The 22,503-nt window shown below is 33.9% G+C and overlaps 1 protein-coding gene across 1 annotated transcript; it reads right to left on the bottom strand.

Annotated features, from left to right (window-relative positions):
• Window positions 1-1,217: 1,217 nt before the first annotated feature.
• On the bottom strand, window positions 1,218-16,928 carry LOC140879952 (phototropin-1-like). Its single transcript, XM_073283987.1, has 23 exons — window positions 16,362-16,928; window positions 14,810-14,984; window positions 13,459-13,641; window positions 10,370-10,461; window positions 9,993-10,275; window positions 9,507-9,756; window positions 9,349-9,419; window positions 9,111-9,267; window positions 8,943-9,047; window positions 8,763-8,822; window positions 8,609-8,698; window positions 8,437-8,513; window positions 8,266-8,350; window positions 8,067-8,147; window positions 7,857-7,960; window positions 7,680-7,729; window positions 7,292-7,398; window positions 7,065-7,190; window positions 6,164-6,215; window positions 5,713-5,825; window positions 3,179-3,319; window positions 2,521-2,613; window positions 1,218-1,430 (listed from the first exon to the last, which is right to left on the bottom strand). The coding sequence occupies exons 1-22, from the start codon at window positions 16,852-16,854 to the stop codon at window positions 2,524-2,526; spliced, it is 2,985 nt and encodes a 994-aa protein (XP_073140088.1). The 5' UTR covers window positions 16,855-16,928; the 3' UTR covers window positions 1,218-1,430; window positions 2,521-2,523.
• Window positions 16,929-22,503: the final 5,575 nt, after the last annotated feature.

Genomic DNA, 22,503 nt, shown 5'->3' with positions numbered 1-22,503 from the left:
CGAAATATGCGTGGTCCCCTACCTTCTACTCTATAAATACCGAGTTTGTTTACTTTATTTGCTACTGATTACTTTCATTTTGAGGGAACGCTCAAGCTCTCCTCTTTACTTATTTATTTTTCGACTCTGACTTGAGCGTCCCCGACCCCCTCTAACACTCTTTGCTTGGTTTCAAGTTCATTCCAAACTTGAAGCTTTGGGCTTAGCTTGGACTAGGATATTGGATTGCACCCTCCAATTTTAGTGAGTATCAAAATATATAATAGATATACTCAATTGCATATTTCATTGTATAACAAAATAAAACATTAACGGTGTGTTTAGACTGAATTATTTGAAATTCATTATCTAAATACATCACACTTATTTCGATGCTTTCGAATTAAATGGATTTGAAATTACTTTATCTCATTTAATTTGAATTTTTGTATGTATCAATGTAGTGGATTTCATATTCTCCCAAATTATAGTCATTTGAACTAATCAATCAAATATTTTTCCCAAATTCCAAATCAACTCGATCCAAACACAACATTACTCTGAGTTGGATGAAAATATTTTATTTGGAGAAAGAAATTTGATTTTGAAAATGATTTGATGAATGAATTTAAAGTAAAATTCATGTTGGGTTTATTTCAAAAAGTAGGTCTCTTGTAATCCTTTTGAAAAGGCTTCAAAGTTAACCTGGACAAGCAGCTTAAAAAAAAAAAAAAAAATCTCGCGAAGACGGATTAATCCGATTCATACATGCGGTGAAAGATGATACTTTTGAAAATAATATTTTTTTATAAGTCAGGTCGGGTTGAAGATGTGTCTCAAAATAAACTCATGATACAATCTCACATAAGGTTTTTTTTTATGTATTTCAAATCTATCTTTATAATAAAATAATAGTAATAATACCCGTCAAAAAAAATTAATAGTAATAATAGATAGATAATAGATTAATGAAACGTAGACATGAAATTTGTCTAATATAAATTAAGTCAAACAATCAAATGAATTTGAAGTACACCTTTGTTTATATATATCGTCCTAATTTGGTTTTATTAACAAATTGAAACTACAAGTGTCCCAACAGTAATATTAAAAATAAAAATAAAAATAAATTAAAAAATAATAATAATAAAATAATAATAATAATAATAATAATAATAATAATAATAATAATAATAATAATAATAATAATAATAATAAACAACAACAACAACAACAACAACAATAATAATAATAATAATAATAATAATAATAAGAAGAAGAAGCAGCAGCAAACTAATTCACAATTTTTACAATAATATTATTGATAAAAAAAAAAAACCATATTATCACACTACACTAATTGACGGTGGCAGAAGCTTCGATTTCTCCACGGACGCCATTGCTGGATTTATAGCTAGATTTGCATGGGTTGGGTCCATTGAAGTTCAATCCTAATAACGAAATTCATAAAGTTTTAATTTAGCCAAATTAATTTTAAAACATAAGGCTTGGATAAAAAATTTGATACGGGGAGTGATTTAAAGTATATATGGATTTCAAAAGACATCGATATATTTTTTTAATAAAAACATTGGGCATATTTTAAATATATTATAATCAAAACTCAATTTCTAGCAGATGAATTAAGTTGAAATAAGTTGCATTTGGATTCCCTAAAAAAAGAAAAAAGAAGTTACATTTGGATTGAAAATTTTGTTTCAAATCTAAGATTTAGATTCCGACACTTGTTTGGATATTCTTGAATTCCACAAATTTGAGTTCTTGCATTTCATATGAGTCAATACAATGGAATCCAAATTTTTTTCCAAAAGATCTCATTTTGAAATTTTTTCCCCAAATCCTATTCTAAAATTTAAATAAGTTCATCAAAATTTATGCTATTAAATTTAACATAAATATCAAATCCAAACACAACCTATCTAGGGGACCGAAAAAATATGTTTACTGGTTAACAACCAAGAGGTTAAGGTTACATGTAAACTTCTAGTTATCAAAATAATTCGTCCAACGTAACTCTAGAAGTGGCAAAAAGTGAGCAGAGTTTAATAAGGAAAATAACATGTTAAGTCTACTAATTTTTCCTACTTTATGTTTTAGTCCACTAAATTTTTTTAATTCGGTTTAGTACACTAACTTTAATTTATTTGAATTTCAGTCCTATTTCATCGGACGTGGCACCCAAAATATTGATGTGACATCAAAAATTGTTGATTTTTTTATGTCTCATCGGCAATTTGAACAAAATAACCGAAAATTAAAATTTAGTGTACTAAAACCAACTTAAAAAAATATTAATGGACTACCATCCAAAATTAAATTAGTTAATAGACCAACAAAATGTACTTTCCCAATTTTATATGACGTCGGGGGAAAAAATGTCTAAGAAGACAAGGGGCAACTAAAATTTGAATTTTCTACTAAGGTAACTGAAGAAGTTGCAACACTTCAATTTCTAAATAGATGAAACAAGTTATCTCAAAATAAAAAAATAAAAAAAATAAATGAATCAAGAGGAATTACCTTTCAAAACACATTTTTTTGCAAATCATCTAACCCGGGATCAACATCTTTTTGTTTCTCCTCGAATAGGGGAACATCCAGAGTAGGAGGATTCTGAAAAATTAATCATACAAATGTTAGATTTTAAAAAAATCATATAAGATTTTGAAGTAATTAAATACCCAATACATTAAAATATGAGACTGTTATGGGCTCATCTTCTACAAACCCAAACTCAAGAATTATCAATTTCTAAGATCATAACACAACCAAGAAACGACATTCCAAGGACTAAACCAATTCATAAAATGATCTTCAAGCCAATTAAAAAAAATGCTAAATCACTTATCAGCGCAGTTAGCGACGGTTTTTGGAAAATTATCTAAATTTTTTTAAAGAACCTCTTCGAGCTCATCGACAGTCTAAAGTTCCTGAATTCAGCGACGATCATCTTTTACTACCGTCGCTGATTTCGAACATGAAACCAGGCCTGGCCATTAGTAACCAGGTCGGGTCTACCAAAACCACTTGATAATATTTCAATTTACCAATTCATTTAACAATATTTTTCACCCGTGGAATCATATATAAGATTTACCATTTGAAAATTTTATTTTCAGAGGAATGTACATTAATATGTATACAGAGATAGAAATAGTGATAGAGAGAGAGTTAATACCGTGCAACGAACAAGAGCCCAATTGATCCCACGGAAGAATGGATGTTGCTTGATTTCATTAGCCCCTTCTATTGATCCTAACCTGTTTTTGGGATCTCTGTGCAATAATCGATACATCAACTGTTTTACTTGGAGACTAACCTGTTGCATGCATGCGGTCGTACAAATTTGGTTAATTATAATGTGCTGCACTTATTTTGTGTTTATATATATATATATATATATATATATATATATATAGCACATGAGAAAACACCAGATGAAAGTACATAAAAATTGTGAACTCAAAATTATGCCATATATAGAAGTTCATCTCTAATCACTTATTAGCCAATTCAAATATATAAACACTACTTACATATATATCAATATGAGATAATACACACACATATAATATCAAACTTTACCTCCAATAGATGAACATCATCTTAGCAATGATTATGTTATTGGATTAGATGTTCTACAAGCCAAGATTTAATTGACTCAAGTGTAATAACAATTTATATTTTAATTTGATTTATGTTTTATATTTATTTTGGCATTTATTTTGGGAAAAACTGCAATTTTCGTCTTTTATATTTGTCACTTTGCGATTTCGCTCCTCTACGTTTTCATATTTCAGTTTTAGTCCTACATGTTTCGATTTTTTCAGTCTTTTTTATTCGAAAATGCTTACGTGACACTTGACACGTCATCTCTACATCAGCATTGTATTGATGCCACATCAGCGCCACATCAAAAAAGAATTAAAATTTCCAAAAAAATAAAGATAGCGTACTTAAACTAAAATCTGAAAATATAGATGACCAAAATCGCAAAGTGACAAACATACAGGATTAAAAAAATAATTTTTTCTTTTAATTTGTTGTTATATACACATACAAGTTACATAGATAAAAACCATGAATATACTATAATATTTATAAATATGAGACTGTACATATAGAGGAATTTTCAGCTGCTCAACCATGTTTCCCCACTTGGTCCGCGACCACTAAAACCCGATAGTGGGTTTTAGTGATGCGAAAAAAAAACAAAAACCACGGGTTTTAGTGGTCGCGGACCAAGTGAGGAAATATGGTTGGACAGCTGAAAATTTCTCGTACATATATATATGATGACGGTCATGAAACACATATTTAAGTTATTGTACATTCTAAATAACTTCTTAGTCGATCGATTCACCCGCCTAAACAAAAGTAAGGTTATTTGAGCTCGAGACTAGAATTTGTGATATTGTGTATCTCGTTTCATTGGTAAGGACGTAGATATTTTCAAACATATAATGAGTGCTCATTTGATGAGTTAATTGAACAACCCTCGCTAATACTTTTCAAGTAGTTACCATTTATCAAGTGGATAAGCCCGCAATATGGTAGTATACGATTAGTCCTAATGGTCCAGGACAACACTGAAACTCTACATGTTAGGATTGTATTTTGACCCGTGTACCGACTCCATGAGGGTTATCACGTGGCCAAATTGGGTGTGGATGTGACATATGTAGGATCTAGTGTATTGTAGTTGAGGATTCATCGTTCGCCTATAGGTGTGGATATCCTATGTGATTTGAATAGATAATAGTGTATGGAGTGTCTGGTCAGAGCAAGATATATGCTTTAGGAAAAATATTTTTTTCAAGTTGTACATATGCGATACTATCATGTATTTTTTGATATATTTCACATGGTTTTCGAATCTCGATCAACCCTTGATGTAATAATGGTTGAAGATTCGATCTAGATATATGATAAGAGAGACTATAATGTACTATTATTACAATCGATTTGTTCTTTTGCAGGCACTATCAATGATACTGGAATCATGGGATGATGATACTCGACGTTCTTATCATTATTCGATGAGTCTAATCAGAAATAAGTTTTGACAATATATACTGAAATAGTTGATGCAAGACTATATGATAAGTCCACATTTTTCCGAACAGGAATGGCAGCTGCCGCGACAAAGTTCTGGGTGAAAACAGTTGTCTAATATAATGTTGCTCTATTTTGAAATATCAGCGAATTCGCGGATGTCACGGAACGAAACGCAGATTTCGCGGTTTTCGCGACCGTCGTGTAACGTTTTGTGTATTTTTTTTCAATTTTTTTGAATTAAAAATTTTTCAAATCATATAATTATTTCTATTTTTATTATTAAAATACCCCGCGACGATAACCACGACTGTTCCGCGAAATGTCAATAGAACTGGAATGGCAACCTCCGCGACCGCGATCGCGGACCATGGCCATGCTAATTGTATCACCGAACCATTGTGGATCACACCAAGGGTGGAGCCACACTTGCTACAGCCCGGGTGGCTTGAAATATTTTCAAATTTTTGTATATATAAATTTTGAAAATTTTTGGATTAATTTGGTATTAGCCCGGTTAGCTCAATTGAAAATATTAAAAGATTCGGGAGCTTAAAGTTTTAGCTTGGGTAGACTAGAAATTCTGGTTCCGCCTCTCACGGTGCACGCATGCATGAGAGCGTGTGGCAGGTAATAAAAATGTGGATGAAACATCACCTCTTTACTTCTTGGAAACCTTAAATCCTTGTGCAGAACATTTGAAAACGTCTTCTGCCTTGTCTTTCCCCTGAATGGCGTGTATCCATACAACATTTCATATAGCAAAATTCCTACAAAAGAAATAACAAATCCAACATTCATAACAAAAAACCATGTGCAAAATTTAATCGCGATGAAAAACTTTAGCTTTCGCTAATTAAGTGAAGTATCCAAATCGTTTAGTAACAATTTGAATAATATCGGCAATGAATTTTGAGATAATTCTCACGTCCAACATATATAAGGATTAAGGAGGCTTCCAAAATAATATTGCCCTCCCTCAAACGCAATGAAAATAAGAAATTTCAGTTGAAAATTGATTGATATGTTAAATACTTGGAAATACTGTTTCAAATGTAAAAAAAATAAAAATAAAATAAAAAAAATTGAAATTAAAGAATAAAATTACCAAGAGCCCACCAGTCTACTGCACTAGTATGGCCTGCTCCAGTAATAATTTCCTGTTTAGAAGAAGCAAGGTATATATCGTACAAACATCATAAGCAATCAAAAATAAAAAAATAAAAAAAAAAGTTAAATATATATTCAATTAAGTTATAGAAATTTTAACAGAAATTAATTTGATCGAGACAAGAGTCGAACTTTTTTAATCACAAGTGTTACGAACTTACTGCATTTTTCTATCCCGAAATAATAACTCTCATGGTAATCTCGAAATCTATAAGTTACAATTTGTTGAAGGAAAACCTCAAAAGTTCCCAAACACTACCTTAGAGGCCTCTTGGTTATTAAACACTAGAAATCTCTTGATTGATTTTGTTATCGATCGAATTTAAGCATTTGCTATGTTGAAAATCGAATTCAAAATTAATGTTCGTTTCAAACTTCGAACTTATATACAAGTGTGGATTTTTAAAAAATTAATTGTTGCAGTAAATATTTTTCAAGTAGAAAGAACTTTATATAGAGGAATGTTGATCAGCTGCCCAACCATGCGGGTTTTAGTGGTTTTTTTTTTTTTTTTTTTACATCACTAAAACCCACTACCGTGTTTTAGTGGTCGCGGACCAAGTGGAGAAACATGGTTGGACAGCTGAAAATTCCTCATATATATATATATACAAGTAGCTAGGTGCCTTTAATTTGGTGCATGCATGATTGTGTTTGTTGAATATATATTAGGCAGATTGAGCTTCCATGGATTAATTCTGGTGATTATGCTTTAAAAATATATTTATATATAACTTAAATATAATAGGATAATCTATTCGCACCATATATAGATGACATTTAATTTATCCAAAGAATAAAAGTGAATCCCCTAGAATGAATGTAAGTTACATACTAACCGGAGCAATGTATTCTTCGGTACCAACAAAAGAATTTGACGCCCTCATCGGTTCAGCTACAAAGATTGGATCCTGTTTTATTTTCTTACTCTTCTTCTTCTTCTCCTTGGACTCTGGAATCAGAAGCTGTACAAGTCACATGAGTACCCAGAATTAAATTTATTTAAATATATATAAACATTGATGCGGCTTAACATTTATAGCAAGGATATATGAGGTTTATGAACCTGTGGCTTGCAAGATGTTAAACAGGATAGATCAAAGTCTGTCAAAAGAATGTGACCGTTGTTCTGAAGCAATATGTTTTCTGGCTTTAAATCCCGGTAGATTATACCTGAAAACCATGGATTTTTATTAGGATTATGCTCAAGGTACAACAAATATCGTGTACAACGATATTTACAACAATTATATCATGATATTTGCTATTTTATCGCGAGATTTTGTATTCAATTTATCGTGAGATTTTGATATATTTAATTTTTGCATTGTGTTGTAAGATTTGTTGTACAAAAATCGTTGTACATGTAGCATTACTCTTTTTATTAATACGTACCGATGGAATTTCTATGTTTTTATGTGTTATATATCATGAATATATATAGTTCTACGTACCTTGACAGTGAAGATACTCGAGCGCTATGATTACTTCTGCAGCGTAAAATCTACAACATTAATTAACCAGTTATATATCAGTTACATTATTTGATCATGTTATATTTGAATTGTTTGCTGCTTAATTAATTTTTTACAATATTGTTTTTGAATAAAAGTATATATGATCTAGTGCACCTTACTGCATCTTCTTTCAATACTTTGGTGGGCTGTTTGTCAAGAAGAAGGAAGAGCTCTCCACCAGGGCAATAATCGGTTATCAAACATACATGAGTTTTGGTCTGCAAAATGCTTCAAAGATTCACAAAAATAATACTAGGAGAACTTGGAGAAAAACGAGACCAGAGATTTCAAGTTCTCGTTGAGGTTCATTTCATTTTACCCAACCTGAAATGAAGCATACAATGCTGGAAGAAAAGGGTGATCCAACAAATCCAATATTTCCCTCTCTGCACAAGCCCTGTGCACCTGTAGTATAGATCAAACGAGCCCGATCCAGAAAAATTGAAGACAAAGTTTAATGGATAATATTTGATTGTACAACAGTGAAGATAGATTAATGCATGAACATTGGAAAAGTACGTACCTTGTTTCGGTTGAGCATTACACCCTTATCCATTGCTTTCATGGCGAAGTATAGCCCAGTTTCACATAGTTCTACCAGATGCACACTGAAACAGGTTCAACAATATTTATGTCCATTGCTCAAGAAGAAAATGGGAAGCTAGGCAATACGTACACCTCGTTTTATACGCACCTCCCGGTATCACCAGAACCTAATGGTCTAATAGGCTTGAAGTGTTTCAAGCCTATCTCTTCTCCATTATCCAGAATCTGCATAAGCAAAAACGAGGGATAGTGTCACCACTAGAAGATCAAGAAACTCGAGAAATTGGACTTGTTTTCATTTTTCCTAAAATATATAGTACCTTTTGAAATGCTTTCCAAGAAAGACTATCCCTCCTATGGGGCTTTGGACGGACGGTTTTCGAATGATTTACCCACAAATCCTCTGGTTTCTGCACGTAGAATGAAGTTAGGGATTCCCAGAAAACGTAATCCAAGCATAAATTTTCGCTCTACCATGTTGGCATCTGGAAGCTCTCTCACGGCATCATCAACGTTTTCCGCAGTTTCTTTCACCTAACAACCAAACAACAGAAAAGAAATGCACTTAAATTTACCTGACTTTTAAGCATCACCGAGACTATATATATGGGAAAAAATGGCAAGAAAAATAAGAGTTGAAACATATATATATACCAATTTTGCACTTTCTTTGGCTGTTGTTTCAGGGATACAGTTATGAAGAGGCTCTACGTGTTCACTTCCATCGAGCTGCACCCCGATAAAGTACTGTACCTCTCCCTGCTTACACCAAAAGATTCAAGATCCGAAATCACATGAATATATATCGCAGATGATGATCACCTTTTGATCACGCATAGGCTGCAAATGGAAAAGATTCCAAAACTTTTTGCCAGTTTTCGTATAGTTGATCAGCTGAACGGTTACTTCTGTTTGATTATCAATGGCTTCCCTGATTTTCCTCACCGTTGTTGGATCGGTTTCGGGGCCCTGAAGAAATCTGTAAATAATACATATATATAGCATGATCGAGCAATCTACAAATTAAATGATGAATCAAACTTTCACTTTAAATGTTTACCTGCAGTTCTTCCCCAAGATTTCTTCTCTACTGTACTCGGTCAATTCCAAGAAACTATCAGAAGCAAAAATCTAACAAAAATGCATAAAAATTATCATTAATTGGCTTCAAATTTCCGGGATAATTACATTACATTTAACTATAATTTGTGCACTTACAATAGGATTGTCAGGCAATCTTGGATCAGTAATAACGAAATTTTTCTCGATACGTTCGAGGGTGGTGGCTAAATCGATACCCTTTCTCATTTCCTTCTTCCTCACTTTGTCATCAACACTTTGAGGTCTTCCATCATCATCACTCTCAGAAGAAGAATCATAGTCATCATTATCATCATCGTCTACCAGGTCGAAAGTGGGCTCGATATGTTCTTGAGCAGTAGAAGATAACCGCCCTTTCTTTAAAATCCTAAGTACATTAGGTTCACATATTGCAACAACAAATTAATCATACTCATGCAAGGAAAAATATATATATATAGAATGTTTACGTGTAAACCTCGCCTTTCGCTTATACTTTAAGATACTTATATATAGTCCATATCTAAAAACTATGATCAAGATACATGCATGCATGTTTAGAAAAATATATTTAGTTATATGCAATGCATGGATGCAAATTAATTCATAGAGTCGAAGTCGTACTCTATGAAAGAGTTGCGACGATTCTTTTTCTGAGGATCCTCAATGACTTCAACAATTTTTTGCATGGAAGGTCTTGAGCTGGTATGAGAATGTCGTCGGGGGTGAATAGGGTAGTCGTAACTTTTCTTCCCCGGAGCCTCAAAGATTTCCAAGTCGCTCCGGCCGCCTGATTTTCTAATGAAAGGACGATTACTCGATTCGCTTAGTGCCCTTACTCTTGGTTTCTTCTTCATTGCATCCACCAGTTCGGTTACCGAATTCGAGGCCAAATCCTTCTGTCGGGCTTCACAAATATTTTCAAATAAAAATTTACATGTTTTTCTTATAATATTTTAAGCAAGATTGATGAATCAAATATGTAATACAAATATAATTACCATCATAACGGATCAATGACTCCGGAAGGCCATTGGGTCTGGTCATTTTCTCCTTGGCTCCTTCAGTGTGCTTGCTTACTTCCACTTGCATTCTGCCACAGTCAAATATTAGCAAAAAAGAAAAAGAGTATTTAAAAATGCATATTATTACAATACAATAACTATAATCTCTGTTAAAAAAAATGCCTTACTAATAGTTATTAAAAATTTGCAGAACAATTGGTTAATTGACCAAGTTTTTAGGAAATAGTTTTTGAATTATTTTGAATTGCTATTAGGAAGATATCTGGTTTTTGTTATGTTTTTCTAACTCTATACATAGAGTATTGCAGCCACAAACTTTCATAATATTTTGTTGTTGTAAACAACAAATTGGTATCCTAGAGCCCACTTCTTGAGGGACCTTTGAGTGGAGTGAATCAAAACAAAATAACCCAAAATCCATAAACACAATCACCTTCCAGAAGGGAAACTGGAGCAAATTTCTCCCATCTGGCACCACCAATTTTTTATTGCGAGAACTATCAAGTTTGGGCTATTAAGGTAGTTTTTGGGAGAGGCACTTCTCAGCTTTTTCTTCACAAAATTTTGAAGTTTTGTGAAGAAAAAGTTGAGAAGTAGTGCTTCCTAGAAGCTCTCTCAAACACTACCTAAGATGACAACTTATCTTGAAGCATTAGATCTTTGGGAAGCTATAGAAGAAGACTGATGTACAACCATTGCTTGAGAATCCTACGATGACTCAGATTAGGATTCACACTCTCATTCATATATATGATCTTCCGAATTCAATTTTTTTAGAAAAAATGGGAATATGTTACGGGGAAAGATTTATATTTTTTATTTTTAAACAACTTTGTTGGGTGTAATAATTATCGTTATTAGATAGAATAATTGAAACGTGACCCTAGAAATGTTGTACAGTTTAAAAGATTTGAAGTACACATTTACCAAACGGCATCCGTCTTGATAGTTCTTGGTAAAACGACAACCGCTCGATCATACAAACTTTCGTCATTAATTATAAATGAGACCTTTGTTTATCTATCAATCACTGGACCATGAAAATGGACCGATGGATCAGCATTCAGCAGTTGAAATTTATTTTTTTTTAAAATGGATAATATTTAGGGACACCATTATATAAGTATCTCAAAGAAAATCGATCTACACCTATTCCAACATTTGATGAAAAAAGCTAGTTATGAAGTTGCATCCCTACCCCACAGTACTCATATGAGATAAAAGAAATTGGAAAATTGTAATTTTGACCGTATATAATTGTTTTCTGGTCGTTTTGATAACGTATATTATCGAATTTTATTCTTAACTTGTTTTTTTTTAATAGAAATGTTAAGTCTTTTTATTAAGTAAATAAATTCGGAATAAAGAGGCCAGATGATAAGATGTGAAATTGGCTACGAAAAGCAGAAATAATTGATTGGGATAAGGAGAGAATGTATGTCCTGCAGGTACATTTATTCTGATAGGCACTCAAGCATGTTACGAGGGACCATATATATATATATATATATATATACAACTCGATATTTAATTTTCAGAAACCTAACCTAATTTATTGCTTCAATATAATATAAAAGCACTCAATACTCAATAACATCATATTTTCGTCACCGGCCTCTTGAGATAAGGTTTCAGTTCGAGACTCACATAAGACCCAATCCCCCTTCCCAAATCTACCAATCATTTTCTATATGTCTTGAAACAATAAACATATAGGTACCGTTTGGTACATGAGATGGTAGTGAGATGAGACACAAATTTTTACTCATCCCATGTTTTTCTCATTTTTTTGTTAACACAATGATATCTCATGGCCCGGTATAACATTAGATATAGGCTTGATGACAAATACTTCTTAACCCATGGTATTAGTGGAGGATGAGTGTCATATAAGTGAAATTGAATGGTGATTAAGAGAATACACACAATAATCCTACTAAATAAAAAACAACATATTATTCATATCTATGTCTTGCTTATCCACATCTTATCATGTTTTTATTCATTTATCGCACGTACCATCCATGATACCAAACGGTATCATAGTGGTTTGTATTATCATAGTGAAAATATTTACATATATCACGGATCAATAATTACTGTATTTAAGATAAGCAAGTCGTACAGTTTAGGGTATATATATGATTGTCATCATGAGTTCTAGTTTTTTTATTATAAAGTTGATTTTATTCTCATTTCTATGCATTTAAAACTGTCGATTTCACCTTTAGTAAAATTTAGCTACATGTTGCTATCTTTAAATTCTTTTTTCCCAGTGTGGCCCTAAATCTCCCATTCAGTGACACGCAAACAAAAAAAAAAATTGTATTTTTATTTATATTTTAAAATATTTTTTTAAAAAAAATAACACAATCATCTATTTTTAGGTTTCTATGTTTTGTAACGCATGCATTAATTAATTTCAGTTTTGACTCCGATTCTCACCACATCAGAAAATATTCGAAATTATCATTATAAAAAAATCCACATCATTTTTAATCCCCGGTCTCGAGTAATTTCTATTGAAACTAGCATCCAAGCAGCACACGCTTTGCGTGTGTGATATAATATATAAATCTTATATATTTATTTTATTTTAAATATTTGATTTGAAAAGATGGTGGGAGAGATAGTGAGTTAAATTGTTTGATTTGAAAAAACAAAGATAATGGGAGAAGATGGTGGGAGATGAAGATAATGAGATTGAATTGTTTTTGTTCATTTTATCAAACAACAATGAAAAGACAAATGTATTTTTGAGGGTATAAATATAATATATAATGGTGTCATCATTTGTATACCAAAACAGTTTTTAAAAGGCAGAAAAGTATTATAATATAGTAAAGATAAAAAAAAAAAAGTTGGTGCATTTTGGCTAAATTAGATATAGGTTATCGAGTTGTTCAATGAATGCGACTGAACTACAATTTTATTGAGTTATATTTCACCCGATATTAGCATATTTTATCTGTTTATCTCGGGTTCGATCTTATATTTTTTCTAGAAAAAGGTTCATTCACGGTAACATTATAATTTGAAAATAATAGAAAGAAACAAGTGATTACCCAATGTATTTGAGGACTTTTCCAGTTTCATCCTTGATGGGTGAAATAGTGAGCAAATTCCAAAAGGAAGTCCCATCCTTCTTGTAATTAAGCAATCTACCACACCAACTTGATCCCCCTTGTAATGCCTCCCTTATCTTTGCAACATCATCTGGATCTGTATCCTTCCCCTGCAAAAATCGACTGCACCCGCGACCAAAATGTCGTAAATATTGTCCCCTCTCCAACACCAATTATATATTAATTGGTCAATTTCTATGAAATACATGGTTACAATTCATTGTTGTGGTTAGTTCTTCAGTAAAAAATTTTAAACTTAAACATTTTTTTCACAAAGATTTGTATATGTGATATTAGTTTTTTTTATAAGATATTTGTGTGCTAATTTGTAACCAAAAAAAAAAGATCTTATAAAATTTATTCACGTGTGTATAGGGCCTTTGTGCTGCACGATGTGTCACAATGTGAAACAGTAAATAGGGTAATTATATTATAAAACATATGGGGCTCCTCTTGTTGAATTATGAATGACATTATTAGTAGAAAAATGTCGTATTCAAATACTAGCATCATAGATGTGACGACTCAACATTATAATTATTCAGGAAGAACCTTTTCAATTTCTTCACAAAATTTTGTTTTCATTATCAATTTATAAGAATTCAGTTTCTCTGTATCATTCTTAGTTACGTTATGTCAAAAAAAATTAAACTAAGGTTGGTTTTTGACTACTCCGACGATGAAAATCTAAAACTTTGGTTTTTCAACCTTTTTCTTTCAAAGCCGGAGATCAAAAATGTATAAAGTATACAAAGTTTGTAACATCTAAAAACTAGAAAAAAAGCACACATTTGTGTGTGAAAACTACATAAAATACAATAATTGAAAGAAAAATTTGAATGAAAAAAAGATAAAAAGACATGAAATGTTTTATGTTTTTACAATAATTGTGATGAACGTGAGAAAGAGGTTGAAAAAGTGGGATAGTGAGAATGAAATATTATTTTTTTATCCTTATTGTTTTGGTTTTTTTTTTACATTTCAATTAATATAATTAGGGGTATTTTAGGACGTTTACATTAAAATACCAAATAGAGTTACTTTGAACCTATCTTTCTTTATTAAATAGTAAGAGATAAATGATTATTAGTTTCTGAGGTAGTGTTTGGGAGAGCTTCTATGAAGCACTTCTCAGCTTTTTCTTAACAAAATTTCACAAATTTTCAAAATTTTGTTAAGAAAAAGCTGAGAATTGGTTCCTAAAAGCTCTCCCAAACACTACATGACTAGAGTTCAAAATGTCATAATAAAAAGTAAAAATTATAAAATTCAAAAAAAAAATAATACGTACCTATTCCTACCAATGACCTCCTTAGCAGTGTAGCCTGTCATCTTGAAAAATCCAGCGCTTGCATACATTATTGGGTAGTCTGGTTTGGTCGCATCGGACACCACAAATGTTTGTTGAAACGTCGACAGTGCATCCTTAATGTCCTCGGATACTCTTGGGAATCCTCTCTCTTTCCCTAAATTAATTTTTACACAATCATTCTCATATATTAACCAATTATTGGAAAAAAAAAATTATATATATATATCCGGGCATTGATAATTCATTAATATTTTCAAGATATAGGACATTTAATTTAATCCATTGACACGATTAATTGTTCGTATGAATCGTGTATACGTATATATATTGGAGCTAGGGACCAATAAATTTGATTTGAGGTACCCATGAGAAAGTATTATTTTTTATGCCAAAAATATTACTTTTTATTATAATAAATATGAGAAGGATTGACCCGCTAACAAGAAACCTGATCGTGTTTTTTTAGTTCCAGGATGGTTTGTACCCTATACAATTTTATCCCTATTATAGCAAAATTTTGTTCCTTGGATTTTTGAATTACACAGGACTGTTGAACAATAATGCTTGTATTCGTAAATGTTACTATCTAAGAACATGCTAGCGAAGGATGGGACCAATTAAAGGTTCGCCAATATATTTTTATCTTTTTTTCCTATGTGCATGTATCTATACTAATAGACTTTGGACGTTTCTTAATTTTGTTTGTACAAAAATAAATTTAATTTTTTTAAAAAAGTATAAACAAATATTGAAAACAAAAAAAAAAATTTAAAAATTAATTATATTACATAAATACTTATTAATTTATGGGAAAAAATACTGGAAAAATATATTATGATTACATCACATACTCAACATCCCAAGTTTATAACACGTAATCATGAATCTCAATTTTTTCTTAACAAAATTTCAAAATTTTGTCAAGGAAAAAATAAAAAAATGAAGAAGTACTTCTCATATCGCTCTCCCAATCACTACCGTAACATCCGGCCCAAGTTTCGAAATTGGATTATAACAAACCTCTCCTCCATGTTAAAATTTTTTGAAAATGATATATGTACTCAAGTATGAGTAACACTCCTGTGAGACCGTCTCATACGTGAGACGGGTCAATCCTACCCATATTTACAATAATAAATAATACTTTTGACATTTATAATAATAAGTAATACTTTTGACATAAAATGTAGTACTTTTTAATGGGTGACCCAAATAGAAGACCCGTCTCACATAATTAACCCGTGAGGCCGCCCACGGAGTGTTTGTCCTCAAGTATATATACAATTAGTGTATAATTAAAAGTTAATCCGATCCATATGATGATGATATGCATGTGATTTTGTGCTCTCATTTTCTTCGTTTTAGTTTAAATGCAAAACCATATCTACATAGTAATCAAGAACGTCTTAATTCATGTTATTTAAGAAATATATATCCATAAAATTCTTAGTGTAGTGAGTATATTCTTAGAATTTTGAAACATTTTTGGACACACAAAAGAGAAAACAAAATTTATATAATAAAATGGAACCTGGTCCATCATCCGTGGAATCGCCGGAGGTTCGGATAGAGTTGCCGGAATCCCTCCTGGGCTTCCCCGACTTGCTGTTCGGCTCATCACCGGAGGTCCTAACCTTAACTCCTTGCGGCTTACCAGTTTCCTCATCAGTCTTCAGCACCAGCCCCCACTCAGCCGCCCTCTGCGCCGCCGCACCGATCTCTCCGGGAGACTTTACACCGTCGTAATCACTGAATATCTCGGCAATAGTCTTGGAAGCCAGCGGAGGAGGAGGAGTAGTAGCCGTCGAGTCCTTGAGGGCCAACCACGATGTGATTCCCTCGGCGGCGGCGTCGTCGGGATTGTTATTGCGAGTAGTCCAGGATTGGCGGGGAGGATTGGTAGTCCTGGAAGGATAAGAAGTGGGATTGAAGACCTCGAGAGATCCTCTGGAATCCCTGGGTAAAGGGGGTATCAGGGATGGTGTCTTGTTGCGTGAATTTTGTTGGGATGATTCCATGTCCATCTGTGCATGAAAATGGCACTTTGTTGCGTACTCACTTCGACAGATTTTGGATAAAACTAGTATGTGAGGTCAAGATAAGGTGGACGACGTTTTTCAGAAAATTGATCATTAATATATATCTTCTTCCAGCCCCAAAATGGGAATTTCACCTTGTTCCACCGACACATAACTTGTGTGGACCTCAAGTAATTAAGTATATATATATAGTGTTGAATCATGGGGTGGCTAGACACCCTAATTTCAAATAAGGAAATTAAACAAATAATATGCTTTGAAGTTTTTCTAATATTCATTCTCTTAGAAATTTTAACATACTGAATAAATAAATTTGATCTACATGTAGAAACGGTTGGAATAATATTTTTTTGATATGTTCCCAAAAATGAATACAAGATTAATGTTTATATACAACTAGAAGACCTAAGAGATAAAAGAAAAAAATATAATTACAAAATATATAGAAGATAATATAGAATATATTTCAAAATTTCCAATAGGCCCCCTCAAGATGGTGAGCTCATAGAGACACCAATCTTGGAACAAAGTAGACGCAATCGAGTATTGGGAAGCGGCTTTGTTAGAGCATCAGCCAGCTGATCAGAGGAAGAGACATGAGAGCATCGAATTTGTTTACTCTGAACCAGCTCGCGAACAAAGTGGTAATCCAAGGCAATATGTTTCATGCGGGAGTGAAAAAATAGATTAGCACAGAGATACGTAGCCCCAATATTGTCACAGTGGATAGAGACTGGGGAGGGCCCAACAGCAACCCCGAGTTCTTGAAGAAGCGATCGAACCCATTGGATTTCTGCAGCTGTAGATGCAATGGCACAATATTTAGCCTCAGTAAATGAGCGAGCAACAGTCCCTTGCTTTTTGGAGCTTCAGGAGATAAGAGTCGAGCCCAAGAACACAATATATACACCAGTAGAAGTGCGATCATCAAGATCACCAGCCCAATCCGCATCACAGTAGGCATGCAAAATCAGAGAATAACTTTTCCGAAAAAGAAGACCATAGGAGCGTGTACCATTTAAGTAGCACAGAAGACATTTGACTGCACCCCAGTGAATGGAAGAAGGCGAGTTCATGAACTGTGATAACTTGTTGACAACAAAGGCAATGTCTGGATGAGTAAAGGTGTGAGACCTCAGTTATAAACATCTAAACTCGGATTAAATAACAATTAAGCATACAAGCTTCAAGATTAAAAGCAATAAAAGAATTTTTTTTTTTTTTAAAAGGGCCTCGCTCGATCGGTAAGATTCAACCGATCGAGCGAGCAACAATTGCAAAACTTACTGCCCGAACAACACCAGCTCTGCTCGATCGGTAAGATTCAACCGATCGAGCGGGCCACCTTTTTGCAAAACAGAAACTTGGTCACAAGTCCATCGCTCGATCGGTCAAACTCTACCGATCGAGCGGTGACAGATCAATCAGTTGTTGTTCAAGGGAAGAAATATTTACCTCGTTATTCCTTCTGGGTGCTGGATCACTTGTGTTGGTGCCAAATTGCTGAGAATTAGCAACCATATTCTCTATTAGGTTCCTAGCATCTCGTGGTGTCTTGTCCACAAAAACTCCTCCAATAGCCGTGTCTACCATACTCCTGTCCTGAGGCAACAAACCTTCATAGCAATATTGAATCAAAAGGTTTTCACTTATCTGGTGTTGCGGAAAGCTAGCACAGATCTTCTTGAACCGCTCTCAATATTCGTGAAGTGAATCTCCCATATACTGCTTGATGCCATAAATCTCCTTCCTGATGTTTGCCGCCCTCAAAGCTGGAAAGTATTTCTCTAGGAAAATCCTCTTCATCTTTGTCCAAGTAGTGATGGATCCAGGAGGTAAGTAGTATAGTCAATCCTTTGCAGCATTCTTTAGAGAAAAATGAAAGGCTTTCAGTTGAATTTGTTCATTCGTCACTCCATGGGGTTTCATGCTTGTGCAAACCACGTGGAACTCCATCAGATGTTTGTGGGGATCCTCACCTGCAAAACCATGAAAAGAAGGCAAACGATGTATTAGTCCAGATTTTAGTTCGAAAGTGGCATTAGCTTCTACAGTAGGAAAATTAATGCATAAGGGTTGCTGATTTAGATCAGGGGTGCCAAGCTGTCTCAAGTTTAGATTCGCATTTGCAGCCATTGCTTCTCTAGAATCTTTAATTCGAAATTCTTCTTCCTCTTTTAATTTTCTTTGAGCCTCCTTCTTTCTTCTGTGGAATTTTCTCTATATCTTTGAATCGTAGGAAAATTCTTCTTCAGAAGATTCACCTGTAAGAATTAACAAACCAGAGAAGCACTAGAGAAAAAAATATAAATAAAATAAAAAAATAAAACACAAATAAATTAAACGTCTTCCCCAGCAATGACGCCAAGATTTGGTGACGCTTAGTCGTATCGCGCCCAAATTAACCCAACTCAGATTAACTAAATAAACATGTAGTAGAGAGAGTAGGGATCATTCCCACGAAGAAGGTGAAATTTATTTGTGTTCATAAAATTAATGAAAATAAATAAAATAGGGGTTTTGGATTTTGAATTTTACTACATATATTTTAAAACAAATTAAAATAATTTCACCAACTAGCATGCAATATTAAGAGTATGAAAAATCAATAAATTAACAAGTCTTGGTATCGGTAGACTACACCCTTGAAGTTATTCACTCGATCATCGATTTCCTAAAAATAATTAATTCTCATTGAATATTCATCATTGCAAATTTAATTACTATCTCACCTTAATTTTAGTTAATTAAACACAAGTGTCCTAAATTAACTCTTACCAATTAATTAACCAAAATACAAGCGATTAAAGTTTAAACCCAAGGTAGCATTCAAACTAGTGAAATTGATGAAGCTAAACAACACAAACACAAGCGGTTGTATTTAATCTAGTCAATTATTGTTCCTACGAATTAACAAATTCACAAGCGGAAGTTATTATTCATAGTTGCTTCACAAATTAGAATGATCAAATAATTACGGATTTGATATCTAATTTAGCTTTAGATTCTGATGATGTCAAAATTTTATCTCGGGTTCGGTCTGGTATAATGGATCCTCCAACTCTTTTATGAAGCAAGTCGGGTCGGGTACCAATGAACTCTGCACAAGCAACAACTAGGTCAAGGGGTGCCGAAGGTGTTTTCGGCGTGACCCCTCCGATGCCTAAGTCAGTGTCTTGAAGGCAGAGGGTATAATTAATGCGAAAACTGAGAGATATGAGTGTGTGAATGTAAAAGTGAGAGTGAGTGTTGATGAATAATGAATAGTGAGTAATGAATGAATACAACCATAACAGTACCTGTATTTATAGGAGTAAATAGAGTAAGTTACCTAGTCAAATTATAACATGTCATGTACTAGGACTCTTCATCCATTGGATCCTTCTTAAGTTTATCTCTATCTTGTGAATATTTGAAAAGATCCAAGCTTATATCATACATATCAGAGTCCTACTTGAACTAGAAAAGGATGCATGCGGCCTATTAGAAACAACCCAGGTCGGCCCATAATAACCAGCCTTGATCAAAGTCCAACATAGCCTAAACTGGGCTGGACCTTGACATGTTGAGTCATATCCGGTAGACCCATTATAAATGGGCTTGGGTTGAAATATTTTCTCGGGGTAACAATAGTACCTCTCTAACTGGTCTAAAAGAAGAATGAGTTTAGACCAAGAATGTAGACCGGACCAACTACCTGTGCCTCCTTTGGACGACCCAGATTTGAATCCGTGTGATGTGTTTTCAACGAACGGTCTAGATGAAGGTTTGATTAGATTCGAGCTCGAATAAAGATCAATAGACGACAACCTGATGAAACCGAGCTCAAATAAAGAGTTGTAGATAACAATTGATGTTGCCGAGCAGATCGAGATTTTAAGATAACCACGAGTTGCGTGGGATTACATGATGCCGAGCTTGGTCGGGCTTTGGAGAATACCACTGACGTGGATTTATGATGCCACTGATGTGGGCTTTGAGTGACAGACCTGCCTGGGCTTTGTATACCACTGATGTGGGCCACTGAAGTGGGCTTTGAGTGCCAGACCTGCCTGGGCTTTGTATATCACTGATGTGGGCCACTGAAGTGGGCTTTGAGTGCCAGACCTGTCTGGGTTTTGTATACCACTGATGTGGGCCAATGAAGTGGGCTTTGAGTGCCAGACTTGTCTGGGCATTGTATACCACTGATGTGGGCCACTGAAGTGGGCTTTGAGTGTCAGACCTGTCTGGGCTTTGTATACCACTGAAGTGGGCTTTGAGTGCCAGACCTACCTGGGCTTTGTATACCACTGATGTGGGCCACTGACGTGGGCTTTGAGTGCCAGACCTGTCTGGGCTTTTGAAGTGTTGAACCACATATTGGGCCTTATTGCTAGATTGCATGCCTAATGATGTAAAAGAGGGCCTTACAGCGAGATTGCATGCCCGATGCGTAAAAGAGGGTCTTACAACAAGATTGCACGACCGATATGATATAATTGGGCCTTACAGCGAGATTGCATGCCCAATGTGATATAATTGGGCCTTACAGCGAGATTGCATGCCCGATATGATATAATTGGGCCTTATTACGAGATTGCATGCCCGATGTCTGTAAAAAGATCCAAACAAAAAACACAAGACAATAGAAGTCCAATACAATATTTGAGTTAATTAAACGCATGACTTCACATAAAAAAAAATTATTATGCAACATTAGAGGGTTACTCGATTTTCTCTATAGCCCTTGACTATAGCTTTTATGTTCGTGTTATTATAATATCCTTAATTAACAAAGAACACAAGTCTAGAGACGGTACATAGGCTTGCTCAAACGCCTATTTGGCGGATTTTGCTCATGATAATGTGTTAAAAACTAAAATTAAGTGTTTCAAAAAAAAACTAAAATTACCCATGGATGGTGTGGCCCACCAACTTAAATCTATGTAAAAATTCTTTTGAGGCACTTCATCAAACAACTCACGTGCATTGTCAAAACTCATTATATAAAATCTGACCAAAGTATCACGAATGACCTCAAAGTCAAAACACACATTTGGAATAATTAAATATATTCCAGAAAATTGACATGGCATAAGCTATACAGAGGGACCATGGATTCAGGAATATATATATATATATATATATATATGTCAAAAATTAATGCCGAGAGAAAGCAAGCAAATAAGAGGCTAATGAAAATATGGGATCGGAACTTTATCACCTGATATTTTGAGGCGATGATCGTGTTGTGTGCCTCATTCGATAGATCTACGGACTGATCATCCTTGGAGTGATTTTATCGAACAGCTGATTGATGGTTGTACGACTTCATATGGATTTTTTCTTCACTTGTGAGTAGTGGTAAAAGACACTTTGGCATAACAAATATTCATTACCGAATTTGGATAATGATTTGCTTAAAAGATTCATTACAGAACAATGTTGGCCAAAAATTTCTTCTTGACGGCTCGCAAAAACAGAGGCATGGAAGGAGAATCGAACAGAGATTTTGAGGTTGCGAGTCTGTGCGCCTGATCGATGAATGTGGCGCCTTTGACATGGGTTTTGGTGTGGCGGGGATCGAGTTTGGAAATAAGGGCGGTGAGATGTAATTCTCGGAGCATGTGTGAGCACACAAGGTAGAGATGG

Source organism: Henckelia pumila, chromosome 1, assembly GCF_033568475.1.
Source record: "Henckelia pumila isolate YLH828 chromosome 1, ASM3356847v2, whole genome shotgun sequence".
Classification (NCBI taxonomy): Eukaryota; Viridiplantae; Streptophyta; class Magnoliopsida; order Lamiales; family Gesneriaceae; genus Henckelia; species Henckelia pumila.
The sequence above is the reverse complement of the archived record's forward strand: the minus strand, read 5'-3'. Positions and strand labels throughout refer to the sequence as shown.